We start from the raw sequence: 13,402 nt of genomic DNA on the forward strand, positions 1-13,402 counted from the left end.
CAGATAGATCATATTTGTATCAATAAAAAATTCAGAAGGTCAATGGAAGACGTGAAAACCAGGAAGGTGAGAAGCTGACATAGCTTCAGATCACCACCTAGTTGTGGCCAAGATGAAACTGAAGCTAAAGAAATACTGGACAACTGGAGAAACAGTATTACAAAGGTTCAATACAGCCTTCCTTCGAGATACTAACAAACTCAACGAACTCAAGGTAACTCTCAACAACAGGTTCCAAGCTTTACAGGATCTACTGAAAGAACAAGAAACTATGATCGAGGACAACTGGAAAGGAATCAAAAAAGCTCTAACGTCAACGTGTCAGGAGGTTCTGTGACACAACAAGCATCATTATGAGGAATAGATCTCTATCGAAACCCTAGACAAGATTCAAGAAAGTATGAACAAAAAACAGCAAATAACAACAGCCGAACAAGGACAGAAAACGTCAACACACACACACACGAAAAAACAAGCAAGTGAAGAGGAGCACCAGAGCTGACAGGCAGAAATGAGTAGAAAAGCTAGCAACGACAGCGAAAAAAGCTGCAACAGAAAGAAATATGAAACAGCTATATGACACAAGGAAGAAACTGACAGAGAAATATAGTAAACTGGATAGACCGGTCAAGGACAGAGAAGGCAAGACAATAACCGAGATTCAAGTACAGAGGAACAGATAGATAGAACAATTTCAGGAACTCTTGAATAGACCATCTCCGTTGGATCCACCAGACATACAAGCAGCACACACAGACATTCCTACAGATGCCACTCCACAAACGATCAAAAAATCAGGATAGCCACCAGACAAATCAAGAGTGGGGAATTAGTAGGACCTGATAATATACCAGTCGAAGCATTGAAGGCAGACACATAAACACGGTCCACGTTCTATTGAGGAAGATTAGGGAGGAGGAACAAGTGCAACTGACAGAATGGAAAAACGGCTACCTAATGAGGCTGTGAAAAATAGAAAGGAAATCTGAGCAAGTGTGAGAACTACAGAAGAATCACAATATTATCGGAACCAAGAGGAGTTTTCAACAGAATGTTGCTGCACAGGATGAAAGATTTAGTAAACGCCCAACTTCGGGATCAACAGACCGGATTCCGTCTGGATCGATCGTGCACAGACTAAATCGTGACACTATGGATCATTGTTAAACAATCAACCGTATGGAACTCTCCACGATACGTCAACTACTTTGATTCTGAGAAAACCTTCAACAATGTGTATAGGGGAACATCGTGGAACCTACTCCGACACTATGGTGTACCTGAGAAAATAGTCAAAATCATCCGTAATTCATATGATGGACTATAGTGCAAAGTCGTGCAAGGAGAACAGCTAACGGGCTAATCCCAAATGATGATCAGTGTCATACAAGGCTGATTACCCTCCCACTTTCTCTTTCATCTGGTGTTCGACTGGATTATGAAGGCTTCCTCATCTGTGGTAAAGTACGGAACAGAATGGACAGGTTAGATGCAACTGGACGTTTTGGACTTCCCAGATAACTTAGCTCTACTATCTTGTACACACAAACAAATGCAGATGAAGACAGTTCTATTGTACGGAGCTGTAAGTTGGAGAACTACCACGAACATGACCAGAAATGTACAATTATTCATAAACAATTGTCTACACAAGATATTTCAATCGAGCAGTTATTAAATGGTGTGAGGTCTCTGTCTTACAGTGTTAGGTATTTAGCAACCATTAAACTGTTATTCCAAAGACATTAAATTTATTTATTTGTTCAACAAATATTATCCTTTCTTCTCCGAATCAACAATAAGTTTCGTCACATTTCCGATATATTCATTACTGAATATCTTCCTAGAAATTATCATTATTCAACTGACCATAATTATGTAGCTTGTGTTGAATCTGTGCTTGTTGGTGAATTTCTGAAAATGGTTACATCAATTAATGTCTAGCGTTACTATGTTTTAAAACACTAAAAATCCCTTTGGCGTAAATCAAGAGAACACATATTGCTTTCAGCTCTATCACATGGCTAATGTTGTGTCTGTGTTGTGTGTCGAACGATATCACGAGTTCAATTCGCCATTCAGAACCGCTGATTATAATTTTTCTAACCCGCATATGCTATCCCGACTACAGTCTACCATCCTGAGACCTAAGCACTGATGCGCTCTGGCCACCACAAATAACCTAGAGTTAGCGTAAACTGCACACTTATTGGTTGTCTGTCCGCGACCCCTTCTCAATCCCCAGTTTTGAGCCCAATAAGTTTTTAGCCAGTCTTCTATTAGCAATACATTTCAACCGCTCAGCCAGCCAGCATCTTTCTCAAACACTCACCTTATATACAAGACCTATCAGACTACAAACCACACTGATTAGGAAATCGTACTTTGAACACAATCATTCGATAGGTGGTAGAGGAAAAGGCAAACAGTACATAATCAATTAGAAATAATCAAGTGGTAAAACGCATAGCAACAGTTGATAAGTCCACTGAAAGCTTACAATAAGAGCGATGTAAAAATATAATAATACAGTTATCTAATAATTATGCGATGAGATTAAAAATCATAATAATAACCCTGAAAATATTTCGGAAGTTCCTTACTTTTCCAATGCTCCTTCCTTTACAACAGCTACTATCAACAAAGTATGTTAAAACAAAGCTGCGAATTAAATGTTTGACCATCAGCAAATGACACAGAAAGCATCTTTCTTTGTGGTTTGAAAATGGTCAGAATTAGTCAATACGCAGCCCATTCCTAATAGGTTTAGTCCATGGTAGCTATGTTAAAGAATTGAAAACAGTATTGTTCGCCTAAATATGTCACTGTATTGTAATTTTGAAAACTTTTCTGACGCACAGACTAAATGATTTAGGCCATAATACTGACTTTACTGCACGTTTGTTTCCCTTGCTTAATTCTTATGAAACTGAAAAATTATCAAACATTGTTTTGCAATGCATTGATATTCAATCAGTACTTTGCAATGAAAACAAGGCAATATTACTGACTTTCGCTTAAGTAATCGTCTGTAGCAGCGTTTACATATTATCTCTCTCTATATGACGTATCCAGTAGCTATTAGCACTTTCGATATCAAACTGATTTTGATTGTATCAAAACTAGTTACAATGCTAATCAAGAAAAATCTAACTTATAAGTCCAGTTTCTAATACAAATTCAGTTTATTTTTTCAAAGTGTTTATATCAGTGATGCTCTGCATTAAACGTATTTTAATTAAAGAGTTCTTGTTCTTATTATTACTCTTCTTTCATCAAATCTCCATAACTGCCTAGTAAATCTTTCATATTTCCAATAGTTATTAACCATCGTTCAAAAATAATCTATAAAAAAAGACTTTCTTTGTATTTTCAATATATTTACACATTAGGAGTCGTTATTATGTCATCATATCTATATATCTAAATTGATTGACTTGTCGAAGACATTTTACACCATTCAATTAATTCGTACATATTTATCTTCTCTATGATCAGTAAATAACTCTTTCTTATGTTAACCTATCAAGATTAGTGTTGTTATTTTCTTCTCAATACTTCTTGACAAACAAAGCAATCACTTCTTGGATAACTCTTTAGATCAAAACAGAAGTGTCAAGCTATAGTTTTCTTTTCTTAACTATTCTTTATCATTCGATGTGTATATTTTTTATTAGTTCCATCTGGAAAAGAACATGTCATTTCTCAAGAGATCAAAACTATGTATACCCTAAGCATATCAATATAATAATTAACATTGGACGCATGTTTTAATATTTTAAATAAATTGCCAAGAAAAAGAAAACGGCCGTCCAGTGCTTCCAGGTTTTCCATGGTGCTCTAGCTTCAATTGACTCACGCTTTCAACTAAGAAAATACTAGATCTCCACAAAACCCCTTCTGATAATAAAAAGAAAACACTCAACATATTTAACAATAATGGTATATTCTGTTTAAATCAATTAGTTTCCCTTTCTTTTTACTAACATAATGTAATCCAGTAAATGAAGACATAAATGAAGAAAAGCAAAATACATTAAATAGATACATAAAATTTGCAATGTTACATAATAATTGTCTTCATAAGTTCATTTGTAAAAAAAATCATCCTTTCATCCTGATTTAAAAAGAAGGAATGCTCGATCATCCAAATAGAAATATATAAAATTATGGGTTTCATGTGTTACGTAACTTGATTATGTAAATATGAGTAAAGGAAAGGAAAAGCAAAAATAGAAAAAAAAAAATATTTAATTATTCATATAAAAATTATTTTTTTAAAATTAACGAAATATTTCATCATATAAAGATTCGTATTGCTGATTTGATTTGAAGCTGGTAAATATCTTATCCATTCATCATATACCAAGAATTCTTATAGTTGTAAATCTTTTTAATTCAGTTATAGATATAAACAGGTTGAACCTAAAACTATTATGTATAGGTCAGTTTGATGGTATTTGAATATTGCATTTTGAGAATTCATACCATAGAAATTACAAGTATTATGAGCAGAAATTAAGGATAGTTATCAATGGAATCCAGGACGTACGTTTCATCCTATTTTGAGCTCGTCAACTGGATCTTCCTGCATCCAAGAGTTGAATTTTACTCTATGACTCGAACCCAATACCTTTCGATTCAAACGCCATCATGTTATCTACTTAGCTACTGAGTCTTGATAGCTACTTGTTTGTTCAAACAAATAATACACAAATGAAATTATAGTTTAAAGCTCATTATTTTCAATGAAGATTGCATTTGGAATAGTAGAAATTTAATATATTATACATAAAGATGTCTACAAGAATGTCTTGAAATTTCTTAATCTATAATTGTTTTAACTTGATATTATCAATCATATAATATATTATTATTGATAATACCTTTATTAATATGATTTATTCAAGTTTCATTTATGAATGTATAACCTACCTTCCAAAATGTCGTCCAACTATACAATGCCATGTAGGATGATATTTTCGATCAAAATCTTTTTTTATATTAGCAGCTATATCTTTTTCTAAATCATGTTTATCTATAGCACCAGCAGCTATATGTATTGCATCCTCTTGCATTTCTTCACTCATATCAGCATTTTTAATAACTGCTTTACGTTCACTCATTTTGTAATGATAATAATAATAATTTAATTTGATTAATAACAACTAATATGCAATTTAGAATAAATTGTACAATTTTATAGTTTTTATTTTATATTAAATTAGGTAATTCATAATTTTGTAATTCACTTTAGTAGCATAGCTTCAAATGGATAAGCTATTATTTAATGGAGCATGTATATATATGCATGTATATATACATGTATATATATCTATACATGTATATATATAATCATGTACACATCATTCAAATGTGATTAGCTTAGAGTTAAATAATTTACTTAAGTTGGTAATAAGATTGATTAATTAGTTAAATGAATCAGAAAGAATACTACGTCTATGTATTCATTACATTAGACAATGTCAATGAATTAATTTGTTGAATTACAAACTTGTTCATGTGTCAACATGTGGAAAAGTCTATTTAAATGATGATGGTGACAATATTAAAGTGAATAGTTTTAAGATGGATACGTTGTAAAATGTTGACTAAATGAAAGCAATGAATAATTGAAAACATTAATTATTTCTTACACTAAACATTTCTTTTCTCTTCTAAGACGAATTAAGTGGTGAATCTTAGTGGAATTGGAATAACATTACTGAATTTAGTTAATAATCTTAGAAGAACAAGAAAAGTTTTATTGTTGTCAAATGTATATGTTGGTAAGAATGATCTGCAGTAGAGGGCATATTATTAACACTTCAGTCAATGTGCATTATATTTAAAATAATGTATACCTATTTCTTATAATCAAGCGGTAATTTTTATTACTACTGAGCGATTTGTAATACAAGAGCAACCTCAAAAAAGAATTATCACTAGACCTTCTTAAATAACAGTTATTGACGTAAACACGTCCCATACTCCACCAACTTAAGAATGCTATAACTATATGTTACTTTGTGTTGAATTGGATTGATAAATAAAAAATAGCCTATTAGGTATCTTAAAGAAACAGATTAGATTTATTTTAGGTCCCAGCTTCTACATATCATAATGTCTTTGTTAAATGAATTTGTATTTGTGGTTTTAAGTGCAACGACTCAAGAGAAAACTGCTTGTAAAGCACCGTTAAACAAGTTTCGAACTAATTTTCTCATTAATGAGAACATACTCAGATTAAAGTTGGAGTATTCTAGGAGTGGTCGAAAAAATATTTTGCACACTGGAACATAAAAGTTGTTGTTATAGAGGATAATGGTATACAACTGAGTAGTGGTTGAGAACTTTTTTCTATGAAAGAGAGATTATAGAGATATCAGATCTTATCATTTATAGTGAAGTTAAAATTGAAAAGGTCTTCATATCGTATCTATCTACATCCAGCAGTGTCAATTTAAAAAACTCATTTTCAACTTCATAAATAGTCTTTATTAGGCTCCACATAGATATAGTTTGTTTATCGTTTAGTTCATGAATTGAAAATTATTAAAGTACGTTAAGATTACTTTCATATAGAAAAGGTTTGTCCGAGCTGAGGCAGTTGTAGGTTTTTCCTAGATAAGCTTGATAAATCAAATAAGCTAGTGTTTTTCACAGTTTCTTTAGTTTGGTGTAATCAATTAGATTCAAGTCCGTCTACTCCATGACTCCTTCAATTCTTATTGGAGGTTATGGATTCACTAATTTGGAGATAAGTGGAAGAAATACGAATACGTATAAAGCTATTAGTTATATATGTGACTTATAATCCATTACATTTTAGAAGTTTACTATTGATCCCTAAAATACTACTGAAAAAGTTAGCGGTAGTTTTAAATTATAAAAACTAGTATATTTATTTCAACTTCACATGAATAAATGTCAGACGTTAATTTGTTTTCTTTGGTATTACAATTCGCCTTGTTTAAACTTCATCAACAATATTACTAAATAGTTTATTTCCCTGTAACTAAATCTGTTGTTACTAAACTATCGTCTTTCCAATCCCTAACATTTTTTAAAATAATTTTCACTAGTTGTTATGCAGTGAACAAATAATTTCGTTATCTGTTACTGTCTCAGTTCAATTCTAAACTTTATTTCTTTAATGTTTATCCACAATTTTTATTTATTACAAACTTATCAAATAATAAATACAGTAAAGATTATTTGTGAACTTCAAGTAAAATATACGACTTGATATTCGTATAGAATGAAAATAAAAAATATTCACATTTCAGGATAGCAACTAGAAAATTGTTTTGATGATTTTTCCAAGTAAATATTATCTTTTAGTGGCCTTATATCTGATCCTAGTTGGATCGTTTCTGATTGCTATCAAATAATTGCTGTTCAAACATACATCGTGACTATTCTCCTATATAATTATCGACTTAATTTGCGTTACGGTATAACGGAATGGAGAATGGATTCTTGAATAAATACGTTTTGTTCACCCAGTGATCTATACAGGAAATCAGAGGGATGGAGCGAATAGGAGAGAGCGAAAGTCAATGACGTGAGATGGAGAAGGCGTGTGAGCCAACTCCATTTGATCAAGCGTTAATCAATATTTATAGACAGATAAAAATAAGTTGCAGACATGTGAGGAATAGGATGAGAAGTGTACACACATACGCTCACATAAAAACAGACAGGGTAGATAAGTGAATAATTAGCAAGGTCAAAACATGACTCAAGAAGAATGGATAAATTGGCCTGTTCAGAAGCGATGATAGGTTATGTGGGTTTAATATAATAACCGACAATAAAATCTAGAGATCTTGTGCTGAATAATTCACATATTATAACTTTTTAATTTGACATTTCGATAGTGTGTCTTGAACTAGAAAGATGGATTCGGGTTCTAAGAAGAGTACTTCTAGCTGGTTAGCTAGTTATTGATCAGTGATAACTCGTCGGTATTCAAATCTGTAATTTACATTTCAATAAGCCTCTTTCTTTTTCAGTAAGAAGTCAAACTGTAACTTTCATTCAAAATTGTAACTGTAAAATTTAATGCTGTCTAATATAATGCTAACTTGCAAATTAAGTAAAATCTAGAAGTTTATATGGAAGACAGCTATTGTAGAGGCTTCGAATGACTGGTAGATCATTAATTCTTACTTAATCCACCTATGATAACAACACATTTAATCTTATATGGATTTGTTTTTAAAGCGTAATATCAGTATGAAATTTCCCTGAATTATATAATTTGTAATTGCTTGCATAATAAGATTGCTAATATTGAATTGAATTACAAACAGTATTAGCTGACATATTTGGATTTTGTGGCTCTACACAAATGTATATCAGATTTGCAGCGATGGAATATTCCTTGTCGAATAGTCATGTTGAGTGATAATTATATGATGTCCCATTGGTTGCATAATAATATTGAGTAATTGGAAGAAAGAGGTTTATAATAATCAAAGTAATTATTCAGAAAATCAAAAATTTGTTGTACCAGATAATGTAGGAAGAGAACAAACAAAATATTTTGATGAAAGGTATGTAACATAGTAGTTACGTAAGAACCAATAGACGAATACTAAGAATTCATAAAACTGTAAAATTTGGAGAAAGTATGATATTCTCAGTACTGTTTTGTAGAGTGTTGAGCTTTTATCGGCATCATGAACCGATCAATGTTATATCACCATTGGAAACCTGGAAACACTGAACTGCTACTTCGTCCTAGTAGAGTGCTTCTCAGTAATGTGTATCCACGATCCTATTGGCGGAACCCGGACAGAGCATGTTCCATCTCCTGAGAGCGCTTAACTTAAAACTCCTGATCCGTGATCCAACAGTGTTAGTGTTTTACTTCAAGTTACCCACGATATTTCACGACGATCTTCCTTTGTCTTTGGTGGGTAACTGCCTAACACCTGACACGGTTGAAGTCTTTCATATCTAATTAGTACAGCATTATGGAGATGAGCAGATTGTCCTACTGCAAGATTTCTATGTGTTCCTCTTCTTAGTATTCCACCTACTCTGCATGTTAGTTGGACATCAGATACAAAGTAATATTTCTCTGTTCTTCCGCATGTGTAAGAGTAATAAATGGGTGAACGTTATTAAATATATTAAGTAAATTATCCTTCTCATTTTCTTCTTCTAATACTAAAATACAGTAAATAATTATTTGTATTTTCTTCTGCCGATTTATGCTTTCTTTCAGTGTCAGTTCGAAATTGTCCAGAAAAATATAAATAAGAAAAAAAGAAATGTAACTAAAAACGAATGGATATGATATACATCAAGCTGACGAGTACCGAAGAGGACGAAGCGCGCGTCCTAGACCTCACTACCAATCACCATTCATCACTACATAAACTACTTGAGAATTAATGGCTCTATTGAAGTAGTTTACACAATTTTCACGCATATCAAAAGAGACTGGTCAACTATAGTCTTAAGTATCAATAGAAAGATCCAAACAACCAACATATATATGGATTACATACAGTTATATTGATATTCACTTATTCAAATGTTTCTCCAATATCTAATGCTAATATTAGTTGTGGCGATGGCAACAATGCTCTCTTTTTGTTGTCATGCTTATGTAAAGTATGTTCAATTTTAAGAATTACATTTTATTGAATAGTTTATATCTATTTCTTAATGATTACAATTCTATTTTCATTCGTCAAAGAAACTAAACAAGTAGCATTCTTCAAAATTGATATTCTATGACTAACTACTAGAAATGAAATGAATGATGACAAGATTATGTATAAATTTATCATAATTTATTATCAATAAAATTTAATTTCATTTTTATTCTGAAAATTTTTGTTTAGTAACTTGGCTTCATTTCTATCTATAATTCAATAACAATGTATTGTAGTGTGTAACCAGCCATTTTCTAAACATGTTAGGTCGATATTAATAGTGGGTGGTTGAACATATACACATATATATGTATATGTGTGTATGTGTACCAATATCTTATTGTTGTTTTGCCATTTATTTTTAAAGGTATTTGCCAGATGTTTACCGACTTAGAAATACTTTTGACTAACTGTAAATGAGAAACACTAATATACTGTATTCTGTGTAAATGTTATGTGAAATAATTCAAAATTCTTGTTTTGTTTTCTTTTTTGACACTGTAGTATCGTACAGTTAGACAAAATAGAAAGTTTATATATTCTTTGTTATTTAAAAAATTTGATTTTTAGTCTGGTTTATGCTTACAGGAGGTCAGTTGTGGTCTGGATAGCCCAGTGATAAAGTCTCTGACTGTGAAGCTGATTGACACGGGATCGAAGCTGTCAGGCAGCATCAGTTCCCTCAAAATTACAGGTACACCTTGCTGACGAGTGCCAAATAGCACGAAACCTAAGTACAGGGTTTCTTGTCAACCATTTCTAACAACCATCATATCTCAACATAGTGCACGCAATGTCAAGTCACCTAGGCTAGTGGCCACATTGGAACTTGGTTGGTAGGATTTGATCTACACTAAGAAGGACCTGACACACATGACATTGATCACCACTCACTGATCAATCAGTTTTAGAGATGAAATTAAAAGTTGTCTTAGCTGGTAAGCATTTAAATGTTAATTATTCGATAGCGAAAATGAGAAAATGCAATGTCCAATTATGTGTTAGATTGGAGATACCTTGACATTTTCCAAAGTAGTAGTTAGATTATTCGTATTACAGAGACAGGTAGAAATCTACTCTGAAGTTTAAGAAATAAATTTTAGCTGTTATATAAAATAGATGAATTAATGAATTAGGGATCACATCTAAACTCATTAGAAAAACTAACCACTCATGGCACTTATTCCTTGAAACCCTCTGATAAATGTAAGTTGACAGTGTTTCATTTAGGATTCAATATAATATCATTGTTGAATCCAATAAAATGAAAAAAAACTTTAATAAATACTAAATTTAGTGAGATAATTTATTTCAGTTGTCATGATGTATCATGCACTTATGTAATGATGTGCCAAGGAAGAATATCACATCAAATTTTTAATAAACTTTTGTGGTAACTGGGATAATCATAATACGTGATTTTAAAATTCGCTCAGTTACATGTTAGCTTTTTATAATTATAAGGTTTGAAGAAGTGTACTCACGTACAAATCATATATAAGTGGAGACTGTAGCTATTTTTGAATTCCAACAACAGTATATTATTCTATCTCTGTTACAAAAGCCAAAATAATAAGATTTGAATAACACAATTGAGTTGCCATTTATGTATTACGTATCCGAGTAATTTAACTTCGATATTAGGTTGTATTTTCGCCACGTAAACAATATGAGCAAATTGTACAGTTCATTTCATTATTTTACGTTTTCATTCTACGTGAGCATCATGTATTTATATTCGAATGAATTATCTTGGAGTTTTATATGGTTAAAATCATGAGGTACTAAATTGTAGCAAGATGCAATAATTTTGACTTTTAGGTAAAATTCTCTTTATCAATGTTACATATACCATATGGATGTTTCATTTTTTTACATAAATCCATATTTTTTGTTCCAAAGCTTTCACACTGTCAGTTTAATTTTACACAGTATTGTAATGAACGAGAACAAAAAGGGGAACAATCAAATGTATTTGAATACAAAATAACAGAATATCTTAGGAAAATCTCAAAATCATACAGTAAATACTTCATTTGCGAAATGTCAATCAACTGTCTCACACTTCATTGTTCTTTTGTTTCCTCACCAATCATTCTCTGTTCTCGTTCACCTGTCTTCGATCTTCTTTACCTTCTGCCTCCAAGTATTTCACTTTCGATTGATGATACATACTACTTATATCTGTCAATATCAGTAGCATACACCACAGTATCAAATGAATAATTTAATTCCACAAAAAATGAAATATTTTCATATTGTTATAAGTCATAGTTTCCTGTAGCCGATAGAGATCAACAGCATTTGATAAACGCGCTTTGTTACACAAAGTTTCTTATCACTTAATTAAAGAAGCTTACATGGGAATAGAATATATGACATGACTTAAAATAGTACCTTAAATGAACATTTTATTTATCAGAAGAGCAAAGCTAATTTAAAGAGAACTACAACTGGTACATCCTTGATCTGTCTACCCAATTTCGTGCTGAGTATAACTTGTCTGATGTAGATTAAGATCTTGATGCTAAGGCTGACTGGCTTAACTTTGAGGCTAGTATGTGTGAGTTCGAAGTGGGGGTAGAGAGACGAAAACTATTCTATCCCTGATTGGCTGGCAAGCACGCGAGAGAGAGAGAGAGAGAAGACAAAACAACTGGAACACTACCCGCTTTATTCCAAATCCGATCTGGTACCCGAATTCTGAATTCAGATTAGTGTAAACAGGTACATGAATAAATAGATAACTAACCTGACTAGAACGTACAATAATTAGGAAAATACAATTATGTCCAAAACTGTGGGGTTTAGAGTAGAAAATAGAGTACAAAAGGTTACGTCTAAATTCCAATAGCCTTGAAACAAAAAAGGCTATGGCAGTGAATCATACATCACACGAAAGCTTATGATCTGTAGAATAGACTAGGGACAAAAGTAAATGTTACTGTTTTAAAAGCTTTGAATTATGTGAAATAACGTCTCCAAAAATAGCTTCCGTAGTTTGTTAGGGCTTCTTGTTTTGCTGTTCACATCAACAACTATATCGGGTAATATCAATTACCAATATAAGCTTTAAAATGACTTTGTAACAAATAGTTAGATATTTCATTAAATTCTATAATAAATTGGTCAAAATAAAGAAAATGTATTAATTATAATTATCATAATTAACGTAATAAATCAGAGATAACTATTCTTAAATTTAGTTTATTATAAAAAAGACGAATAGAGGTACTTCGGAGTACATCATCGATTATTTAACTTTATAATCTAGTTAATAAGTGAAAATTAACTTTAAATGAAAGAGTATGAAATTATTAATTATGATCATAGTAACGAATTGTAGAGATACATGTGTACAACTTACATTGGTATCTATCACTGAGTAATTTTATGTAATTATAAATATGATTAATAGGCATACTAGTTTCAAGAATGTATTTTCATTCAACTCTTTTGTATATAGAAATATATAACAAAAAATGTATTTTGTAAGTAGAACATTCATTATTTCTATTTAACCAAATTATAAATTCATATATTAGTTTGAGCCAAATGTAAAGTTTAAAAATTAAGTGATGTATCCAAATTCAAAATGTGGTATCATTTACTTTATTAAGTTGAGAATTGAGAAATCAAATATCGCCTTTAAAATAAATGAATTCAAAATCATAACCACATATTTAAGTCTTGCGAGTTTTTGATGTAGGTTTGTTCTCTGAGCTGGA

The 13,402-nt window shown here is 31.5% G+C and overlaps 1 protein-coding gene across 1 annotated transcript; it reads right to left on the reverse strand.

Moving 5' to 3' along the window:
- Positions 1-3,927: 3,927 nt before the first annotated feature.
- On the reverse strand, positions 3,928-5,270 carry Smp_095520 (putative dynein light chain). The gene is made up of 2 exons (XM_018794537.1): positions 4,936-5,270; positions 3,928-4,191 (listed from the first exon to the last, which is right to left on the reverse strand). Exons 1-2 carry the CDS (start codon positions 5,124-5,126, stop codon positions 4,113-4,115), a joined length of 270 nt encoding a protein of 89 aa, XP_018648940.1. The 5' UTR covers positions 5,127-5,270; the 3' UTR covers positions 3,928-4,112.
- Positions 5,271-13,402: the final 8,132 nt, after the last annotated feature.

The sequence above is a fragment of the Schistosoma mansoni genome, chromosome 1, assembly GCF_000237925.1.
Source record: "Schistosoma mansoni strain Puerto Rico chromosome 1, complete genome".
Lineage (NCBI taxonomy): Eukaryota > Metazoa > Platyhelminthes > Trematoda > Strigeidida > Schistosomatidae > Schistosoma > Schistosoma mansoni.